At 36.2% G+C, this 23451-nt stretch overlaps 1 protein-coding gene across 2 annotated transcripts in view; it reads right to left on the reverse strand.

Moving 5' to 3' along the window:
- LOC149775022 (uncharacterized) overlaps positions 1-23451 on the reverse strand; it is a 325791-nt gene that overhangs the window by 28516 nt on the left and 273824 nt on the right. For both annotated transcript variants that reach the window (XM_089944532.1, XM_089944533.1), the window contains 6 exons: positions 23169-23316; positions 19408-20051; positions 13340-13926; positions 6750-6914; positions 3002-4502; positions 97-419 (listed from right to left, as the gene is read on the reverse strand). In XM_089944532.1, the coding sequence (XP_089800658.1) occupies positions 97-419; positions 3002-4502; positions 6750-6914; positions 13340-13926; positions 19408-20051; positions 23169-23316 (3368 nt within the window). The remainder of the gene's footprint in view (positions 1-96; positions 420-3001; positions 4503-6749; positions 6915-13339; positions 13927-19407; positions 20052-23168; positions 23317-23451) is intronic.

Here is a 23451-nt window from a genome sequence, read left to right on the forward strand (position 1 = left end):
ATTTGGCTCTAATTTCATACACACAATTCTTCAATTCAAAACTATACACAAAGACCGACGATGTTCTGCTGCTGAACAAAAGACTTACTCCCCTACCTGCAGTGTTACATTTGGCACATTGCCACTGTTCATCAAATCTGCCAGATTTTCTGGAAACGTTGGCGGCCCTCCTGCCTGAGCCTCCATGGTCATTGGGGGAAATCGCTGCGGATATTGTGAGCTAATTTGTTGCTGCTGCTGCTGCATTAAAAGGCGTTGTCGTTCTTGCTGCTGCTGTTGTTGTCGTCTTTTCTCTGCCTCCCTTAGCTGCTTTAGCTTTTGCTGCTGGATGAGAGACTGTCTGACTTGCATTGCTGTTGTGCTGCGTGCCATTCCACTAAACATGGTGGCCCTTTGTTGTTGATTTACAGACATCATCCCTGACAGAATGAAAAGAATGACTGAATAATTGATTGATTGGTGTTTAACTGTACATCAGCACATAAAAGACCATTCACAAAGTGTCTTGCCAGACTCGTCTGCACAGGATTCCAACCTGCAACAAACTGGCCATGAATTCAGCATTTGATTCCTTCAGCCACTGGGGGCTTAACAATGAAGATGAGTAAACAAGGATGTTATTATCTGATTTATAATTACAGTTATTATTCACAATACAAACAAGGGAGCCATGGTTGCCTAGGTCACCTGCCTTGGTGACCTTTATAAAGGCCCTTAACGTCCATGTCCTCATCATGGTATTAATGTGTCAATATGTGCCTTTAAAACCTACATAACAAGAACTGGCAAAGAAATGCCTGAATGAGCAGCCTGAAATCTTATTACCATTTCAATGTGAAAATAAATGCAGCTTTCATACACATATATGGCCATGGTTTTGAGGTGACAGCAAGGTCTATTTCAAAACCGAAAAATACGGGGTTGGGAGGGTGTAAAAATTCCATCTCCATTAAATAAAAAAAATAAAAAAGTTGAGTGAGGAATTGTATAAATATTGGGCAGATTTAATTAAGAAAAAGAAAGGGCTTACAAGTATCACATGATTTTTTTCTCATTCACTAACGTTTTGTCACAATATTTTTTTCAATATAAAAAAGAATGTGAATCTTGCAAATGTATGCCCTAAATAAACACCATATAAAGACTTATCAAAAGCCATTTTAAAGTAGGTCCAACCTATCAAAACACATAATTAATGACCTGCAGTTTTCTGCTTGGTCTACTCCAACCCACTCAAAGCAAGAAAATCTATCATTCTCAAAAATCTGGACAAATACTATTTCAGAACAGTAAAATCATTTGTCGTAATTCTTTTTGTTTCTTACATTTTCCACATTTCCCAGCAAAAATATCGTAGAATTATCTGCAGAATGATCAACTCTGCAATTTTTAGCAGAGAAACAATATGAGAAATATCTGCCATGATGAACAATTCTGTTGGGAATTTCCAAGATCTCTCATGCAAGATATGTAAGAAAAGTATAAAGCCTTCTGGTGAAAATATAATGTGAATATGTACACACCTTCAGGAGGAGTTGGGATAATAAGATTTTCAAGATAACTGTAGTGGTGGCCTTAATGGGTGTCAGATCGGCCCCATTTTCATTTAGGACCTACTAAACATCGCAAGTCTTTTAGGCAAAAACCTCAAGATTGTATGACAATTAATCTCTGAGTAGTCAAAACAACTTCGAAAATGATGGTCGTACTGGTGGTCAGATCAGTACCGTTTTAATTTGAAACCAAGTAGATATTATATGAAGTCTTCTATGACTGTCCACACTAGAGTAGTGGTAGGATTTTCTCAATGGCAGCCATGGTGCCAATATTGGATGCCAGATCAGTACCATTTTCATAAAAATCCAAACGGTTATCACAAGACTTTTGGTGAAAACCCCATCTAGTAACAGCAATAATACTATTTTCAAGATGGCTACCATGGTGGCCATACTGTCAGCCAGATCAGTACTGTTTTCACTTGGAGCCAACTACATATCATAATTAGTATTCCAATGAAGACCCCATGTCCATATGCCATGCTGTTCAATGTAGCATAGCAATAACAAGATTTTCAAGATGGCTGCCTGGTGGCCATGTTAAAAGTCATCAGCAGAATTTTCATTTTGGAGCAACTAGGCATAATAAGAAGTCTTTCAGTGAAAACCCCACATTCAAAGGACCATAGATTGGGAGGACTAACCAAAAGATTTTCAAGATTGCTACCATGACAGCCTTAAAGGATGTCATATCAGTACCATTTTCACTTAGGATCAACATCACAGTACAAATCTTCTGACGAAAACTCCATTTAGTATTAACCTTCCATTTTGTATGGGCAATAATAAAACATTCAAGATGGCTGATGCAGCTGTGGTATTGGATGTCAGATAAGCACAATTTTTCATTAGGATGAAGCAGACATCGCAAGTCTTTAAGAGTAAATCTGATGTTGATATGACTATTCTTTTAAGAGATAGCAGCAATCACAAGATTTTCAAGATGACTGCATTGGTGGCCACACTGGATGTTTGAGCAACAACATTTTCATTTTGAAACAACTAGACCGTGGTATGAATGTATGTGTAAAGTTTCATGACTATCCTCAAATAGTTTACGATAAGCAGCAATAACAAACTTGTGCTAATGAAGAGATTTAGGACAACGGACAACAAACCATCATATAAACTCTTCAGGTCTCTGACCAGTACAGCTAAAAAACATTTTTCACCAAAAACACATCTTTGGTAGACATTGTTATAAAAGATACTTTCAAAAAGTTTTGAAATTGGCTTGGCAGTTTATTAAGATATAAGAAATGAGGTAAATGCTAAACATGACTAGCAACAGATGCAAAACCAAATTAGATCACATGACCTTCAGCTACTAATGTAGTAAGTCCTGTACAAAAGTAGTCATGAACCTAAAATCAACTGTACTAGTTAGAGATAACAACATCACTTTAAAAAAGTACTAAATGCAGGCAAACAAGAAAAAAACCTACCATTGGGCTGAGGCATTCGTTGCCCTTGTGAACTATAGCTGGTGGCTGGATTCGCACCATATCCTGTGCCTTGAGTCTGCTGTTGCTGCTGCTGCTGCAGCAATCGCTGGAACGTTCCTGTATCCATCATAGTAGTGGAATTACTCACAGACATATCATTCTGCTGTGGGTGTAGTTGTTGTGCCTGTGGCTGTGATTGTCCCATCACAGAATTATAACCTACATGATTCAAACTCACTTGAGGGCTTTGATTAAGTGCACCTGGTGATGCAAGATTGCCTGATGGCGACATTACCTGCACAGGATCTTCGCTCATTAATTGCTTCCGAATGGCATCAATTGCCAGCTGTTCATTCATGTCAGAAGGACCTGACTGGGTGTTTATGCCCAAAAATGCATCAATGTCTGTCATGGGGAAACTATTTTCCTCGAGCACCTGCTCCAACTGTGACAAAAATGAAGTATCATCCATCTGTGACACCGAGTCAACTCCTGGAGCGACCTGTGTTGAGGAGGATTGACTAAGCATACTAGGAACATTCCCAGAGTTCAAGTCTTGCTGCAAGTCCTGAGCCTGTTGAAGAATTTGACTCAGTAATGGGTCTGACAACTCAGAATTGAAATCAATTTCTTTGAGTGCAGATGAACCATCCCCTACTGTCTGAGCAAGAAGTTGCTGAAGTTCTTCATATTGTTCCTTGAATTGTGGAGTATTCATCCCTGAGCCCATTCCCAAACTTTGGCCTAAACTCAAGGCACTTGTATTTTGACTGAAATTGTCTGATGTACTGGTTAAACTATCTAAAAGGTTTCTGCTTACTGCAGTAATGGTGGGGTTTGAGCAAACGTTATTGGACTGACTAGTTACTTGACCTTTCTGTGGCTCCTTGGTGAAATTGCTTCGTGTGGCATTCACTGCAGGCCGAACTTTCAAAATCTTTTCCTCTATATTTTTTGGATTTCGTGTCTGAGGTACTTCAGTTGGATTGGATCTTTGATTTGACACTTTAGTGTTGACAATATTTTCTTTTGTGGCTTTTTTGGACAAAAGCTGTGTGAGCAATGCATTTTCTTGACTAAGTTTACTTGTAGATCCTTGTGAGGTAGATGCATCTGACATGCTACTTGCTGCTTCCTGCATATCCAAATCTGAAAAGGAAGCTTTTCGTTTATTATGCCGTTGTATTCTAATCATGTCCTCCCTTGGGTCTTTCTTATCATCATCTTTTTCCCACAAAAATTGCAAGAAATTGTCGAGCTTTTTGTCTTGTATAAGATTTGAGCTCTCCGACACACCTTCCATTTTTACACTACTCAAACTGCTCAAAGATCCTTGAATACTCTCTTTGATTGACAATGCCTCGTTAGAGGAATGATGACGGGACCGTGGCGAAGTCAACTGCTGAGAATGTGGGGGTACATGTGGTGTTGTTGACTGTGGTTCTTGAGGTCCAGACTGGTGCCTCTGCCGTGAAAACTCTGACTCCTGACTTGTACTCTCCTGAGAAACAGAGCAAGCAAATACAGTTACCCTTTATTAAAAATCCCCTCGATATAGGAATATAGCCATGAATCTTTTAATGTTTTATTATGATATGCTAATAAATTGATTTCACTTGATGTTAGCTTTTAATAAGAGCCAATTATGTGGCTGAAGAAGATTGAGTACCTTGCTTCTTTCGTACAATGATAAATTCATGTTGAATAATATACCTTTAAATAAAGTGTTACAACCATCTAGAAATGAACAAAACAATAATGTGCCCCTACCATCAAGAAATGAACAATGTGTATGTATTGTATGATTTGTATTTATAATTTAGCTTTAAAAAAAATTCAGTCATATTGCTATGACATCTGCAGTGTGGTAGTTCTAGTAATAAGATAAAATAAGAATTCTTTATTTTAGACTACATAGTCCCTACATGTAAATTAAAATATTGATATAACGTAAAAACACTGTAAACAGAAAAGAACATGTATATCATAGGTACAAGTATACAGATACATCTACACAATTAATTGTGCCATGCATTGTTAAGAATGAAATTAAATGGCACATTTAAAGAATAACGTATTTTGTTCCATCTACTAATAATATGAGAATTTAAATGAATGTCATAGTTCCAAAGAGATTTCAATATACAGTTCTATTAGATATTCTTGTCATCACTGAGAATGCATACTGAGGCATCATGCTACATACATGTAGCATATGTCCCACCCGACACACTATCCTATCACCAGACTGACCAGTCCATACACTAACCTCTTAATGCTGAACGCCAAGCAAGACAGCAGTTAGTACCATTTTAATAAATCTTTGGTATCACTTTGATGAACAATGGCTAAAATAACATGAACAATGTGCGATAGTACCACAAATTCAAGTAAAGATGTATTAAATGAAACTGAAAAATGCAGTATTTTTCCCATGCAAATGCAGTGGAGTTTGGGTCCATTATTAATAGGAATCAATGCTATTAGTTTGGAGGGTTACGGTAAAATGGTACATTACACAAGATCAATGGGATAAACATAAACTGTCAGACATTAATATTCGTGTTCCATTTTATGATAATATGCAAATACAACTGAACTTATTATATCTAATCTGAATCATAAATCTTCAAGTCTTTTCTTCACTTTATTTTTAACAGCAAATTGGTTGCAAAATTCACAAAATATATTGAAAAATATTAAAAGAAATTGTTTTGGGAGCAGTTTCCACTGAACAATTCAGTATTGGTCAAGTTTCAGCATAAAAACTGTGTCAAGGGAGATAACCACTATGGTAATAATCATTCCTCATACAATGATAATCAGAACTTATGTCCCTTCTCATCGCATATCTGGCTTTACTAAATACAAAATGCATCCAATATTAGAACTGCAAACTATTCTAAGTAACTAGTATCTGCCACAACAAAGACATTGGAGTAAAAATCCCCCATGCCTCAAAATTCTGATGATACAAAAATTTATTTTCTACACGAAAATTTTTATTATTTTATAATCACTGTTACCAAGTTGCCTATTCTGCAATAGATTAACTGAATTATTACTATTATCAGTTATAATATTTTACTGCCTGGTGCCTATTTTGGGACACTGTGGATCTACTAAAAGAACTGAATTTATTTGAGAGGTCCTTTTAGTTGGCAAACAAAGACATCCACAGAGAGTTACTTGAAATGGAGACATCGACCAAGATTTGCACATTTATTTACCAATATAAATAGTATTACATTGAAGCTAAAGGTATAGGTAAGCATCTCAGCAGTACCATCCCTTATTTTCTTTAATAAATACCATCAATATAAGCCACGTGAAGATGGTAAATGTTCCGTGTTTGAAATGATGGTCCTCTATCATAGTCAGAACAATTATTAAAATGTCACATACATCATTCACATGAAAATCACTCATCACATCTATAAGACCGACATTCATTTCTTCAATCAATCCATTCTTTTGCTCAAAGGAAGCGAGTGATTTTTCCCTTAAATTTTCATTATTCGATATGTGCTCTCATTGATAATTTCGTTATAACAACACATTTATGCCAAAGAAATGTTGGTATGTTACTTGAAGACAAAAAGTTAAGGAGATTCTCAGAGTTCTACAACTGCATGTATAAAAATAATTTAACTTAGAAAATATACAAAGTTTGGGCTTTGAACTTGAATCCAAAGTTGGTAATATAAAAAAAACAGGAAGAATATGGGGCATAAAAGCCGACACTTACTGCTGGTGCAGAGGTACAGCTTTCCCTACGTTCCTGTTTACATCTGACAACTGTTTCCTCGTCTAGTAGTTTCTGAAGAACTTTGTCCTGTGACGCTTTACTCGAAGTTCCCACGGAGGATTTCGATTTCTCTCTGCCATCACTGTCCTCTTGACCCAGGAGTTGCTGTTGCACAACAAAGAACACACACGATGATAGAAGACGGATTTCTTTGGCAAGTAGATACAAACAGGGCCTGAATACTTTTATTTTATCCGAGTCTACAATATTTCCAATAATATTCTTAAGTCTGGACTGAAATGTGGGCAGCCAACCTTTTTCCATGAGAGGCCACACTACTTTTTTCTCACTCGCGCAGCCCTTTAGAAAGATGGACTACATTGTTCACTACCAGCTGACAAAAGTTACAATAGGTTAGTGGGTCAGATAGACACTTTCAGTAGGCTAGACAAATTTAGACTAAAGCTCGGCCTACAATAAAGTTAGTGTCTAACGACACATTTGATAGGCGATACAATATGTAATGCTATACATTCTTTCCACAGAATGAAATTCTGTAGTTCTGCAAAGTCAATGTATTGAGAACACTGGTCTTGGAGGGTTCAAGTATTACTAATATACTGAACAGGCTCAGTGGATGAACACAACTTGTAAGATACTGGCAATATGAAAGGAGGCTAACCAATCTGTAAGAACTGTCTGAGTTGTGTCCCTTTACATGCATGCAACTCTACTGGCCTGGTTGTTGTTGTGGTTGTGTGGTTTAACACCATTTTTCAGCACATGATAGGCTATACATGGCGGCCAGTATTAACGGTGGAGGAATAACCTGGGTAAACCCCGGAAAGAACCACAGACCCACGAGAAGCTACTGGCAAGCTCTCTCACATACCCACATTGGCTGAATCCGAGCCTCGAACCGGCGCAGACCTTCTGGCCAGGTAAGTCAAAATTACTGTTGTAATTGATTATGAAAAAAATAACCACACGCTATTTTTATGTGTTCTATCAATACATCAGAAAAACAATCCAGAATTGCTGAAGAACAGCCAATGTATGTACACAAGATGTTAAGTTTAGGGCAAAATGCAGGATATTTTATTTTCATACATGTTATAATACAAGAATAAAAGGTGGTAATGATGTCATCTGAGCCTCTGATGAAAATTGGTTGACCTTTGAGGGAAAGGACACAAGATGGAGACTGACCATATAATTTTGACAGGCAAAAAATCATTATCTTTTGTCATGTTTAATTGTTACTGTGTTATTCAAGTTTTTTTTTTGGGGGGGGGTGTAATATTTAAGGAGAAGTCTTACATATTTTGTTCAATTCATGGCCTGAGTGTTCAGAAGCCAATGGCACTGAAATATTACAAGTTCAACAACGCTTATATATCAGAATTAAGGCATGTGCTGGTGAGTAGCAAATGTCCCGAGGTCACATTGTGTGTTTCAAAGGTGAGCATCTTTTGTATTTCATAATCTATTTAAAATTTTCATGTGCATGAATTAAGTTCAATATCTTTATAAAATATATCAGTTAGCAATATATTAAAAGATAATTCATTTTAAAGTTGGGATAAAATGTTCATTAACTTTCTTATTTAAAGTTTAAAACTTTACTGTTGCCAAGAAATTTTTGGATCTGAACCATATGTCAAAGAAGCCCTTGAGGATGAGAATCCTGGATACATCTCAAGTCCACATCAGGAACTTCCTCCGTGGGATCTACATAACTTGCTGGACTATTGGTGAGCAGCCAGCAACCTTACAAACAGAGCAGCAGGAGAACTGAAGCTAGAACGTCTCTGAATGATAAGCATAGCTGTCCCATCATTACAATATTCTAATGCTAATATAGAAAGGACATTCTCCATTCTTAGCAAAATATGAAGTTATTCAAGGGAAAATAAGGGGCTCCAAGTGGCGAAGTGGTCTAAAGCGCTTTCCGTTACAGATCACTGCCATCTCACCTCTGTCTGCATGGGTTCGAGTCTCAGGTTCAGCTAATGTGGGTATGTGAGAAAGCTTGTCCAGGGTTTTTCCCAGGTTCTTCCTCCACCATTAATACTGGAAGCCATGTATAGCCTATCGTATGCTAAAAAATGGCGTTAAACCCTACAACAACAACAACAAGGGAAAATATGGACCAGAAAACACAGCTAAGGAGACACAGTTAAGTGTGAAGCTTAATCACAATGGTCATCAGACAGTGATCTTGTGAAACTAAAAATACTACTGGATATTATTAATAAAATCTATGCAGTGTATTACAAGATAAACAACTCTTCCTTTTCCATTAACTGTCTATCTCATCATCCTGCTTTGTATGACCTAATTATTTTAATAATTATTTTAATGATTTGTATTACCTTGTATTACCTAATTATTTAATACAGCCATCAGAATCTGAATCAGATTCATGTTGCAATAACTTCTGCTTTTTATTATACTATGAAGAGAATACATACGGCAAACAAGGCATTTATTTTGCTTTTAATCCCCTTACAGAAAGTAAAGTTTTACTGACCAAAATTTGCAAAACTACTGGTTGAAATCCTGGTTTTGTAAAGTGTATGGAATGTTGAATGTTGGAAATCAGGAAAGAAGGAACCTATTATCTTTACTGTGGACTTATTTTGTGTCGAGTTTTTAAATTCACAATTTAAAGTATCTACAAAAGCGATCAATATCATAATGGATTGTAATTTAGGGAAACACAAGGCATCAAACAGGATCAAAAAACGAACATAAAGTGTACGAGACTGATAATATTTTCCATTTCTGACAATATGCAAACAGCAACATTCCTCTAAAAATATTGTGTGTGAGATTTGGACTTTTAACATAGTTTTAACAATATTTCAGTCATATCGCTATGTTGTCTGCAGTGTGGCAGTTTATAGTGATGTTTAGCACTGGGACATCATGCTGCAGACATGTAGCATGATGTCCCACCCAGTCACTTTATCCTGACACCAGGCCAACCAGTCCTAACACTAACCTCTTAATGATGAGCACCTAGTGAGGCAGCTGTTAGTACCATTTTTATGTCTTTGGTATGGGGTTCAAGCCTACGTCCTCGCACATCCGAGGCAGACGCTCTAACCACTAGGCCACAAAAGCGATTAAAAATTTGCAATCTGAATTCTACATTTTTAATATCTAAGTGTTTTTTTCATTGAAATCATCCAAAAAAATCAAAACTTGGGAACTTGGACTGTACATATTATCTGAAAAACTTATCATCAGATTTAAACAAATTAATTTAACAAGGAAAATAGCTGCACTGAGTACACCTCTCCATCAATAACTCATGCATATCGGGGTCCAAATACAAAGACTGCACTATAAGCAAGGGTGCAAGTTACCGAGCGACCTCCAAAATATTGGCTAGACATCCACAGAACTGCATGGTTTGAGGTGTGTGTGGGGGGGATTGGGCTGTTTAATGACTGATTTCTCATTTTACAATCGCGTCGAAAATAAATGTCAATAATGCATTTTTTCTAATGAAGTTGTTCGTTATTCTTTATAAATTACATTTATTTTTAAAATGTCCAACATCTGAAAGATTATCAACATGATTCCAACTGGTTTCAACAACCAACATGGTGCGCAAAAACATTCATGTATTATGTCGTGACTTTTGTTTTGTTGATCAGTCTGGTTCCAAGAGTGTTATGGAAAATATTTTCTGAGAAAAGGATCTTCCAAGCAAGAAACCAGATTAACTGTTGATGCACTACCAAACAAGATTCCTTTTTATCAAAAAAATGCAACCTTTTGGGAGACTATTGTCTACGTTGAAACTCAATTTTTTAATTGTTCAGTTAGTAAGATATCGATGCTGTGATTTCACTGCAAGTAACAGTGAAATTTCTTATCATGCTTGAGGATATCTCTAGGTGCAAATTCAGGAATTCTCTGAAACTCATTTTCCCCACAATTGTCTGTATCTGTGAAACAAAGCTCTTTATTTTACAAAGTACTCATTTCACTTGGTTGCCTTGCTCTCTTTAATCAGTTATGATTGAGTAGGTTAATTTAAGGTAGTTTAATTAGATTACATACACAATAAAATTTATAACTGTGTTCGATTGATCAACTGAAATGAGTTACCCGACATACAACCGGGGCCGCTGGTTCTTAAGCATGTAAGATTTGTATGCCTTTTATCTTTTTTATAAATTCCACCTCCTTTGATTCAAATGAGGTAATTAATGTCATAATAAAAGATGCCCACTTTTTATTTAGTACAACAATACAACAAATGCTTCTGCTAGTCTGATATTAACCCTTTACCTCATGCAAGCATCTTTGGACGCCTCTACTCCATATGCATGGAAGCACCTTTTGATGCCTGCTGTAAACATCAGCCATTTTGAGCTGGTTTTCATAGCGCCACCTTCGGGGAAAACCCCCCTATTAGATACTACATTCATTTTTGCGAATGACAATTACGTCAGATCACATGGTCACTGTTTATACACTGGTCGATATCTGCTATTTAAAGTAACTGGGTCGTAACCTCCACTCTCCACAATGGCGGTCGTGGATTTCATTCAGTACTTACAAAATTTTCACGATTAGAATCACAACTAAAAAGATTCAGTAACTTAGGTAAAGGCTCTGATACTGATGTAGGCAGCAATTAGTTTTTATAAATTATCAAATTCTGATGACTTAGTGACGTAGACGCAGACTAAAGACATGTAAATTTTGAGTATGGGAAATTGCAGCAACTGTTGGTCATGCAGCCTCACTGACATGATGGTAAACAAGTTCTCGCAAGATTTTAAAGCACATAAAAAATTCTTCTGTGAAAAATAGTTACACAGCTTTAACAATCGGACTTTACTCTTAAATTTTTCCACATATACTAAATGTGTACCAAAAATGTAAAATGGTTAAAATTACTGTTAAACGTAACATACACTACATTGCTTAAAAGTTCACAGGTAGGCCTATGCATATGCGGTCGGCTAGGTAACATGTGTTCTATTTATAGCACGCTGCACTTTATCACTATGCTCTATGAGGTAAAGGGTTAAAACACAGTTGGCACTTAATTCAGTTCTCAGATAAATGCTTGCAGACAGCTGTTACAGTAGACTGACACGTTTTATGTTTAATTACAAGAGGACATATTGCACAAATGATGATTACACTTAAAAGAAACTAAAACACAAATTTCAGTTAATAAAAAAAATATTTAACTATTTATTAAAGTACTGCATCCACTAGGCGTGACATTTTCATTGATCTGAACTTCCTTGAATATCGTTAACTACAGTGTACTAAGAATGTCGTTTGGAAAGAAAATGTAAAATATTTTATGACTTCTTTTTAAGGTTGATGTTTCATAATGTTGATTAAAATTTCCAGGTCCTATCTACCATTTTTGACGATAAAACGGGCAATATTTCAAAGTTTCCATTACCAATTTTGATCGTGATCTCAACAAATAGGGACCAGTTCTGAGGTATTTTCTGATTTTAAAATGGGATCCTACTTGACCCCGAATTATAAGTGGGTTTGCAAGTTATCAGGGTGCGAGTTTTCGAGGGAGTGGTGTACTGTTTAGTGATTGTATTGTTCAGAAATCCATTTTTGGCTATCCTGTTATAAAATGTAGTACCAAATAACACACACAGTAAGCTCAAAAAGATTCTCTCAAGGTAATGCCAATATATTCAAGGATATAAAATAGGTCTGTTGCCTCTCCTGTGTGTCATCTGACTAAACTGATGGGGGTGAAATGCCTGCTGTGGGATACATCTTGTGATGGTGTGACAACTAAGATCTCAAACTTTTTAAACTGTTGCACTTTGTAGCATAAAATGTTCATATTTTAAGAATTTTATGCTCTTTAGCTTTTATTTCAACTTGTATACCTTTTTTAAAGTATTTGTAACATCTTTATGTTTATATTTTAGTTCAAGGTGGACATTTCTTGTGGTTGGAGGGATGTCTTTCTGGGAATCTGGGAATATTGTCTGACTTACCATTTTGTTTCAAACTATCTTTCGCTTGGCACTGAGAGTCCAGGATACTGCATGCATATATTACACACCTTATACACACCTGGTGCCAGAATGAATCAGCACTAACTGGATTATCACACACACACAAACCATAAAAACTCAACGACTTTGTCACAAGACAAACAATCATTAAATTCCTTTCTATAAATTTACAACATTTTGAATAACTTCAATCTTCAGACTGAAGACAGTAATAAACTCAACTACAGTTATAGGAGGATAATCTTAGATTCTGAACACTGAATACAACAATCAACAGATGATGTTAACATAGTTGTTTAGGTACGTACACAAATCATGAGCTTCATTTACCTTTTCGAAAGAGATTTCAAATCTAAACAACATACCTGTTGATATTCTAAATGGACTCTTCTTATTAGTTCATTTTCCTCACTTTACTGTGAAGAAATATAAAATTTACTAACTTCCATAAGAAACGAACATACAAATCAATGGATTTTTATTCCATTCAATTATTATCAATTATTTTCAATCAAGTAATCTGATCAGAAGATAAGAGTACACCTTATTCACACTTACTTTTAACAGTAGATTGTTTGGCTTTTTGGGCTCGGCCTCATTCTTTTCCATCTCCACTAAAAAGCTTTTGGAATCTGAAGTGTCTGCTTTGTGCCCTTTACTATTGTTTACTGCATCTTCCTCGTCTTCATCTATACTCAACAATGATTTAAGAATCACATTTTTCTCTTTAACCTCATTTTGCACAGGAAGGTCATCATTTGAGGTACTTTGGGGCTTCTCTTGTGGACTCTGCCCAGGGCCTGGCTGGGGCGATTGTAACATACTATCTGCTGGGGACTTTTCCATCCCCGATTTATTGGATGAGGATTTGAAATCCTTTCCCTTGCCTTCCATTCCTTCTGAACTGGAATTACAAGTCAATAATTGGCACAATTTTCCAGTCCGTGCATTCTTTTTATCACCCTTAACCTGAGTTCCACGAGTGTCCACCATGTTACTTAGTGCTGGACCACTGTTAAGGCTCTGCAGGGCTTGTAACGGCAAGGTTTGTGATGTCATGGACATCCCCATAGTTACTTGCTGGTTGCCACTCATGCTGTTGCTCGTGCTGGTAAAGGCATTCCAATTTGGCTGACCCATAGCACCTGCCAGAGAGAACACTTTTATTCCAACACATCTACAAATACTGTATCCTGGTGTAACACAAGGACATTGTAAATTACAAGTAAAATAACAGGTAAAATTAGGAAATACCTATACAAAAGAACCAGAATAATTCACTATAGTGCCTACTTCCTGCAGTCGTTGATTACTTTTAATATGAGAATTTAAAATCCAATGACTGAAATAATTTTAAATAAGCAATGCAAGAAATAGCATTCTTACCAAAATCTTGTACTCTCTCCTTGCTTCAAACATCCTAAAGCCAAAAATGAACAGTTTAGGTGTAGTCTGAAATATTCCACGATATGGAACTCATTTACTGCACGTTACAGAGGCAGTCTGTTGAATGTTTTAAAGAAAAACATGTCTGAACCGCATCATCATCTATTATTTTTTACCACGCTTAAGTCAGTAAAAGTTTTTCTTTTTCAAGGGGGGCCTGGGGGTGACAATATAAACAAGGAAACCCAATTTCAACATTACTTATTACTGTGAAACATTTTATTTCTGCAACAGAACTTTCTGATACAGCTACAATAAGATAATCAAACGGCCTCAGTGGGGACTACATAAATGTGTATTATTATTATAACACACTACAGAAATGTCATTGTAATATAGGCATTATAATGACATCTGTGGCAAGGTACTTAGAGGTTATTGTATATGTATTAACTGATACCACAGGTGGCCAAGTTGTCTTGGCAGTGGCTGATGAGATTGCCAGACATGTATGCTACAAAAGCGAGTCCATTTGATCTCAGATGTTACACATAAAATAATATATATATATATATATATATATATATATATATATATATATATATATATATATATATATATGTACTAATTTCTAATTAGCATCAGTTATTCATTTTTTTTACACTAGTCTAATTATAGTAATTTCAATAACAATGAAAAATATATATTATGATTATATTATGATATAAATATTATTGCCTCAATTTCGTTTAAATATATTGGCAGAAGTGAATGTCATGCTGTAAAAAGTTCTATGATATCGTAATGTCATACTGCACATCCATATAGAGGACCTATAGCACTTGACAATGCCGTATACGAGAGTAGTGACCAGTTACCTACTATATCAAGTCACTGAAAGCAACTCTGAATATTAATTAACACATTGTGTAGCTTACCTCTGGTGATGAGTTTATGTGGCAGGAGTTAACAGCCTACTGCTGAGCTCTGTAGCGTCAAAGTCATGTATGATACACTAAAGTGGGTGGTATTACAGACAAAAACCTCCATGGGTAATGTGTTAACAATTATGTAGCTTACCCCTAGACAGTCTTGTCAATGGCAACCATTGAAATCATTATTATGCAAAAGACAAAGTAAAGTGATCTTGGCCCTTTTTAAAAGTAAAGATTTTATTTTGCAATTTTTTATCTTCATATCTGAGCCATCCTATCTACCTACTGTGACAAGATATAAAAGAAACAAACAATGAAATAATATTATTATTTTCTTTGATATTTATGTAAAGATAGATATATAAGATATATGAGTTCCTTGAAGGGACTGAGGCTTTTCTGGCTGAAAAGAATTTTCAGAATTCAAAATATGACTATTTCTTCCTTTTAACAATGGAGAGCTGAAACCATCTTTGGTATTCTTTGGGGATATCAAGATTGCTGTTATGGATGTCAACTTGACACCATTTTCATCTAGGACCAACAAAGCTTCATTAGAAGTTTTCTGGTGGAATTCACAAGCTGACAGGACTTGACATTTTGAAGAAAGAATGCAAAAAGGATTTGAATTATGGATGCCACCAAGGCCATATTCAGAATCAGATTGGGACCATTTCTATTAACTCATTCGGCCCGTAGATTTTTGTCATTTTTGCCTGAAAAGGGGGGGTAAGAAATGCATTATTTTGGGGGTTAATTCTGAATACATTCAAATACATCTACTTCCAAGAGTTTTTCACTCAGATTGATGCCTAGTTTTGCAAGAAACATGGTTTTTCATTGGCTATCTGGCTTGTGCATGTGCAGTAGGATGAAAGTTTGGAGTTCTGTTTTCTTTTTTGCTTACTGGATCGATCATTTTCGTCTCCTGGCCACTTCTTGCTCCTAATCCAACAACTTATCCATTATTTTGCAAAGGTTAACCTGACTCTGTGCAGTTCAGACTGGCCTGCCTTTGATCACAGGCCAAAAGTCTAAAATCCAGACACAAAATCCTATTCCAGCAAATTTTAGGTGTAAAATAAATTGGGTCTAAAAAAATGTTTTTACATCTGCATTTTGTAATGCGAGTAGAAAGTCCAGATTATCTGGTATCATTGTAGAGCTACATCTATCTGCTTTATCTAAAATAAAATCCACTTTGGTGTATCTTAAATGACCTTGACGCCACAGAGCTCGTAAGCAGGGTACAGCCTCATCGCGCCTACTGGCAGGACTGGGTCTGAATGAGTTAAGTATCAACTAGGCATCACAACAAGTCTTTTGGTGACAGCAGAGTCAATATGAAAAGCCATACCGAAAAAGTAGTGATAAGATTTTAAAGATAACCAATGTGGCCATCATACTAGCTGGACCAGCACCATTTCAGTGAAACCCCAGTGCTATGACCATTCATTCAGGAAAAATACTTACAAGACTTCCAAGATGGCCACTGTACAATTATATGCAGTGTCTGGATGGCACCATTTGGACTAAGATATCACAAGTTGTTGTTTATTATTTTTTTTAAGCAACCCATGCTGATATGACCATTGATTCTAGAACAGTGATAATATTTTCAAGATGGTCACTATTGTTACTATTGTGGTCACAATGAACATCAGCTAGATAGACACCATTTTCATTCTGCACCAACAGGACATTATACGAAGTCTTCTTATGACAACCCCATGGAAATACTACTTTTCAATCAGGAGGATTAGCAATAACAATATTGTAAACATCTGCAGTGTGGTAGTTTTTAGTGATTCTAAGTCCTGGGGCATCATGCCAGACGGGTTCCACCCAGTCACATTATTCTGACACCAGGCTGACCAGTCCTAACACTAAACTCTTGGTGCTGAGCACCAAGCAAGTCAGCTACTAGTAAGAATTTTATAAATCTTTTGTATAACTTGGCCAGTGTCTGAACCTGTGACCTCTGCAGCATCTGAGGTAGAAGCTCTAACCCCATTATTCAGAAGTAGTAGCAAAAATGAGATTTTGAAGATGGCCTCTACTGTGGCTTCAAATCAGTACCATTTTCATTCAGTTCCAAGTAGACACTGAAGGCAGTCTTCAGGTGACCCCCCCCCCCAACCCAAGTCAATAAGTCAATCCCTCTTTCCAATCAGAAGGAGCAGCAATAACAAGATTTTTCCAGATGACCACTGTGGTGAACATATTTGTACAACTTTCAAGATGAACACTGTGTTGACCATATTGGTACAATTTTTCAAGATTACCACTTTGGTGACCATATTGGTACAATTTTCAAGATGACCACTGTGGTGACCATATTGGTACAATTTTTAAGATGACCACTGTGGTGACCATATTGGTACAATTTTCAAGATGACCACTGTGGTGACCATATTGGCACAACTTTCAAGATGACCACTGTGGTGATGATACTGGCACACTTTCCAAGATGACCACTGTGTTGACTATATTGGTACAATTTCCATTTAGGACCACATAGACATCAAAGGAATCTTTATAGTGAAAACCCTATATCAATAGGGCATTCAGTTTAGGAGTAACAACAACATTTTTGTCATGGCCACTGTAGTGACAATCTTGGACATCAGACTGGCACCATTTTCATTTAGGATTAAGCAGACATGGAATGAAGTTTTCTAGTGAACCCCCATGACAATATGACATCCAATTCAGGAGTAGTAGCAGTAACATGAGTTTTCAAGATGACCATGAGAGGAATGTGTGTGTAGAGTTTCACTGCAATCCTCCAAGTAGCTTAGAAGTAATGATGATTTTAAAAATGTGCACTAATGGATGGATGGATGAGATGGCCAACAGACCATTATTTCAGAAATAATAAGGAGTTGATTTCAACAAGGTCAATGACCATGAAATATATGCCACAGAAACCCGATTTTGCATGATGGGGGTTTAATACAGTGATAAGGGTGTAGTAATTAACAAAATGTGCCAAGTTTCAGGATACAACAGTGTAAATTGAGATAAACAAAAAACTTAACTATGAATATACAACTAACATACATCCATGTACAAAGTTTTCCTCGGGGGAGGGGAGGGAGATGTGCAATGAAAAACACTCCAAACTGTTGCTTATGATCTAGGACAAAAGAATGATAAATGGTCAGGATTCAGCAACAGCATATAAATGTATATGCTTTTATGTATGCATGCCAATACCAGGGTAGTACAACATCTCCGTTTCATAGAGGTGAGCTAAGAAGTACAACTTCCATGAACTGCCTGCACAAATCTCTGAATAATGCCTCCCCATGTAAAATGACAAGGCTCTTTGCATAAAATCCTTCAAAGTAACATGGCCTTGCTAAACATTTTGCTCACCCATAATACTCATTATAAAAAATTTAAGTTTACTGTAATGTGAATGGGAAGACTATACAGTAAAGAAAGGGCCAGAAATCTAGCAAGTTTAACTAAATACAAGTTTGTTCTATTTGTAGTAAACTTTTACTCTTGCTGAGCTAATATGTGAATCAAAATTACATTAATTCAATCCATATAAAACCAATACTGATCCCTACGCTTTGATGGGAAACTTGCATGATAATATAATCAATGAAGAAATTTTTCCAGTTTTCAATAAATGCAACTCCATGAACACCTTCAAGAAACTGATGGTATATAAGACAGATAATTAAAAAGCTGTACTGTATGATTGACAAATCTGAGTAAATATTTTTAAGCATATCAAAATAAGCACACTGATAATATCAAAAATGGTTCTAATCGCGTGTGTGTGTATGTATGTATGTATATGTGTATATATATATATATATATATATATATATATATATATATATATATATATATATATATATATATATATATATATATTCTAGCAGAGTTAGTTCCCTTGGGATATAGTATAAGCTCTTTCCTTGAAAATGCATTCTCTCTCTCTCTCTCTCTCCCAACATGGTCATATATTAAAGACTTCCAAAATCCATTTTTTGATTGTTTGAACACTCAAAATTAAAGTGTATCTTCCAAGAAATGTTTTAGGCAAGTTAAAGCATCTGCTTTTCTCCCACATGGCATGCCTGGATTGAGACACAGATTAAAGCAAGATGAAACAAGTGATTTCTTCCCATATGGCATGCCTGTACTGATACACATATATTATTATTCACGAATATTTCTGTTAGGCTTTGGACTAAAACAGTGTTTATTAAAGCGTGTAAAGGTATTACTTTAAAAATGTATTTAAAAAATACAAATGTAAAAATGATGACAACCCTGTCCTACCTGCTTGGGGTGATGTCATAGGCGATGGTGTCCTGGTTGAGTAAGGAGTCATACTTATTCCCCATCCTGGACCATGAGGACTTGGGGAGGCTGCAGGGCTTCGCTGGCCTTGGTACATACCCATAGCCCTCTGACCTGGAACCTGAAATCCACCACCTATTGGCCCTGAGCCTGGGTTGAATCCTGGTCCACTCTGGCCACTGTCCACTGAATTACTACGAAAATTCCCTCCACCAAGTGACCACTTTAATGACATGTTGCCAGTTTGTGTTGTTGAAAGGCTACGCTGCAACTGTGACAACTTCATCTGCTGCTGTTGCTGAGAAGTTTGTACAGTGTTCCAAGAACTGGAACTTGAAGTTGAGGTAACACTTCCAGGAATACTGAAATTGTTATTTACATTAGACAAAATATCTGATGTAGGTATATCCCAATTCCCATTGGGACTCGTAAAGTCTGAAGTGTCTACTGACATAGAAAATCCCCCAGAATTTGGAGAAGGGATTAAAGGGTTTCCAGTAAAACCCATGTTGGATGCACTTTGCAAGGGACTTGAATTCTTCCCCATCACTCCTTGTCCTATAATTGACTTCATTAAACTTGTTGATGCTGAGCCTTTTAGTTCATTATCAGAGTCACATTCCCTGAAATGAAATAAATTTGATATATTTTCCACATACAAACTGTCATAAAATCTGTATCACCTATTATAGTTATTAGACCATATTTCATCAAGACATGAATTAATCAAATCTGGCTGCAGTTATCTAAGCTCTACAAGTCCTTATTTATACCAAAGGTTACCTTGGTTCTACAAATTTCTACATTATAGGTTACCTAATCTCTGCAAGTGCCAATTTATATCATTGATTGTAGGTTACTTCATGGCTACAAATCTCTAGTTGTAGGTTATCTCATCTCTTCAAATTTAAATCCCCAATTATACTATAGGTTACATTATCTCTACAAGTCCCTAGTTATTTTACAGGTTACCTAACTGTAAGTCCCTAGTTATACTGTTGGTTATCTAACTCTAGAAGTCCCTAGTTATACTGTTGGTTATCTAACTCTACAAGCCCCTAGTTATACCACAAGCTATTTTATCTCAACACGTTCCTAGCCATACCATATTTGTCCAAAGATAAACCCATGTTTATTGCCATTTGCCCAAAATAAGTCCCCGTTTATTGCCATTTGTCAAAAAATAAGTCCCTGTTTATTGCCATTTGTCCAAAAAAAGTCCATGTTTGTTACCATTGGTAAAATGATAAGCCCATTTTTATTGCATTTGTCCAAAGATAATTCCATGTTTATTGCCATTTGTCCAAAGACAAATCAATGTTTGTTGCCATTGGTCCAAAGATAAGCCCATGTTTACTGCCATTTGTTCAAAGACAAGCCCATGTTAATTGCCATTTGTCCAAAGACAAGTCCATGTTTATTGTCATTTGTCCAAATTATCTTTAGGCAAATGGCAATAAACATGGACTTGTCTTTGGACAAATGGCAATTAACATGGCCATGTTTATTGCCATTTGTTCAAAGCCCATGTTTATTACCATTTGTCCAAAGATAAGCCCATTTTTAGAAAATTCTGGCAATTATTTATAATGAATATGTTTGATAGTTACCCCACACCTTACTTTCTGACAAATATAACAGGCTGTCACTCTGGTTTTATCAACAGATAAATACCGTACTGAAGGCAGAAACTTTAAGACAAAGGTCACACATATTTCCACAGGGTTGCTGGACCCTAGTAACACCATGGCAGTTGGGGTTAGTTCTGTGGTATTTATTCATCAATTTAACCAAATAAAATACTGTAATCATAAACCCCTTTTTATACTTGTTTTGAGTTCTTTTAGGTGCAGCTGAACCAGAAACATATCATTTTTAATCTTTGTTTTCAATTACAACTGATTTACATACCAAACATGAAAACAGAAAATAAAGGAATGAATTTTACAGACAACTGCATGGAAAGAAAATGTATTGACAAGGTTATTTGGTGCAAGTATAGGGTACAATTTAGAGTATAATACTTTTGCTTCTATGACCTTGACCTTAATGTGGAAGACATTTCTATGGTAGAAAACACACCATCTATTTTGAGTTTGTTTATTTTAATGAGTATCAATCAAATTTTGTGGTTTTGTGAAGAAAGAAAATGATAGTTTCACAGTTACTTCATTTCCTTCTTTGGGACTGGCTTTTATTTTTTCCAAAGGGGAATAACTGTTTGTTGCATTCTGAAAGTCATGGGTGGAAGCAATTTCACTTCCCACTAACATGGAATCAGCAATATATTTTACTATTGTATAATGCCCTAATTAAGTCCAGCCTTAAATCAGTATTTTCAGATTTTCTACCAAACATTACCTCATAATATCTGAACACACTTTTTCCAACTGCTACCACATATTCTTGCTTACAAGACAAGTGCAATTGCAAACTGCACAGACCCAGATTCACCATCGCAGTTTGTAAGGAGTAACCAATAGAACAAACAACACAGACCCTGATCTGCTATAGCAGTTTATAAGGAGTAATCAATAGAACAAACAACACTGACCCTGCTCTGCCATTGCAGATTGTAAGGAGTAATCAATAGAACAAACAACACAGACCCTGATATGCTATTGCAGTTTGTAAGGAGTAATCAATAGAACAAACAACACAGACCCTTATCTGCCATTGCAGATTGTAAGGAGTAATCAACAGAACAAACAACACAGACCCTGATCTGCCATTGCAATTTGTAATCAACAGAACAAACAACAAAAACCCTGATCTGACATTGCAGTTTGTAAGGAGTAATCAATAGAACAAACAACACAGACCCTGATCTGCCATTGCAGATTGTAAGGAGTAATCAATGGAACAAACAACACAGACCCTGATCTGCCATTGCAGATTGTAAGGAGTAATTAATAGAACAAACAACACATACCCTGATCTGCCATCACAGTTTGTAAGGAATAATCAATAGAACAAACAACATAGACCCTGATCTGCCATCACAGTTTGTAAGGAGTAACCAACAGAACAGACAACACAGACCCTGATCTGCTATAGCAGTTTATAAGGAGTAATCAATAGAACAAACAACACAGACCCTGATCTGCCATCACAGTTTGTCAGGAGTAGCCAATAGAACAAACAACACAGACCCTGATCTGCTATAGCAGTTTATAAGGAGTAATTAATAGAACAAACAGCACAGATGCTGATCTGCCATTGCAGATTGTTAAGGAGTAGCCAAAAGAACAATCAACAAAGACCCTGATCTATAGGCACATTATACTATGGCAGATCAGTCAGGATATTTTGTTGTTTGCAGTTTGACATGACTTATAAGCCAGTGTGTATGTGTGTGCTGTGAATTTTCACAAACATTATAGGTACAACTAAGCTAATGGCAGAGTACCATTCTAATTTTTTCTGTACTTATAAAATAAATAGTCTGTATTAGAATTTTCCTTTACATTTTTAAAACAGTAAATAAAAAGTCTGATGTGATGCACTTCAATCAAGCTTGCAATATTACAAAAATCTGTGATATCATTTATCAATTTGCTTGAGTAGTTTACTCCTCCCTTTCAACCCCATGAATACAAAAGTTTTATGTTTACATAAGTGAAATTTTAGGGATGTGCATATGTACACTTACTCAATAACAAGAGTTTCATGCAGTTTCAATAAAGTAAATGGATGGCATTCTTGTCAGCATCATCATCGTGACTGATGCTTTTCTATACCTGATAATGGAGTGAGTAGACATGACAAACTCGGAGACCCCACTAACAGGGTTCTGGAACAACTTGCTCTTCGTCTGCACAAATACATGCCGGTTTTCTTGAATCTTAAAACGGTACACATTGCTTGTGTCACTTCCTTTATGTAGAACTGAAAAAGATAGGACGAAAAATAAAATATGCTCAGAACTGCCATCATTAGTGAAAATCGACTACATTAAAACCAGCCTTAAAAATGATGTCAAGAGTGGTCTCTGATTTTTATAGCTGTCAAAGGAAGCAATAT

Source organism: Sinohyriopsis cumingii, unplaced genomic scaffold, assembly GCF_028554795.1.
Source record: "Sinohyriopsis cumingii isolate HCF-2022 unplaced genomic scaffold, ASM2855479v2 utg000029l, whole genome shotgun sequence".
In the NCBI taxonomy this organism is placed as follows: domain Eukaryota; kingdom Metazoa; phylum Mollusca; class Bivalvia; order Unionida; family Unionidae; genus Sinohyriopsis; species Sinohyriopsis cumingii.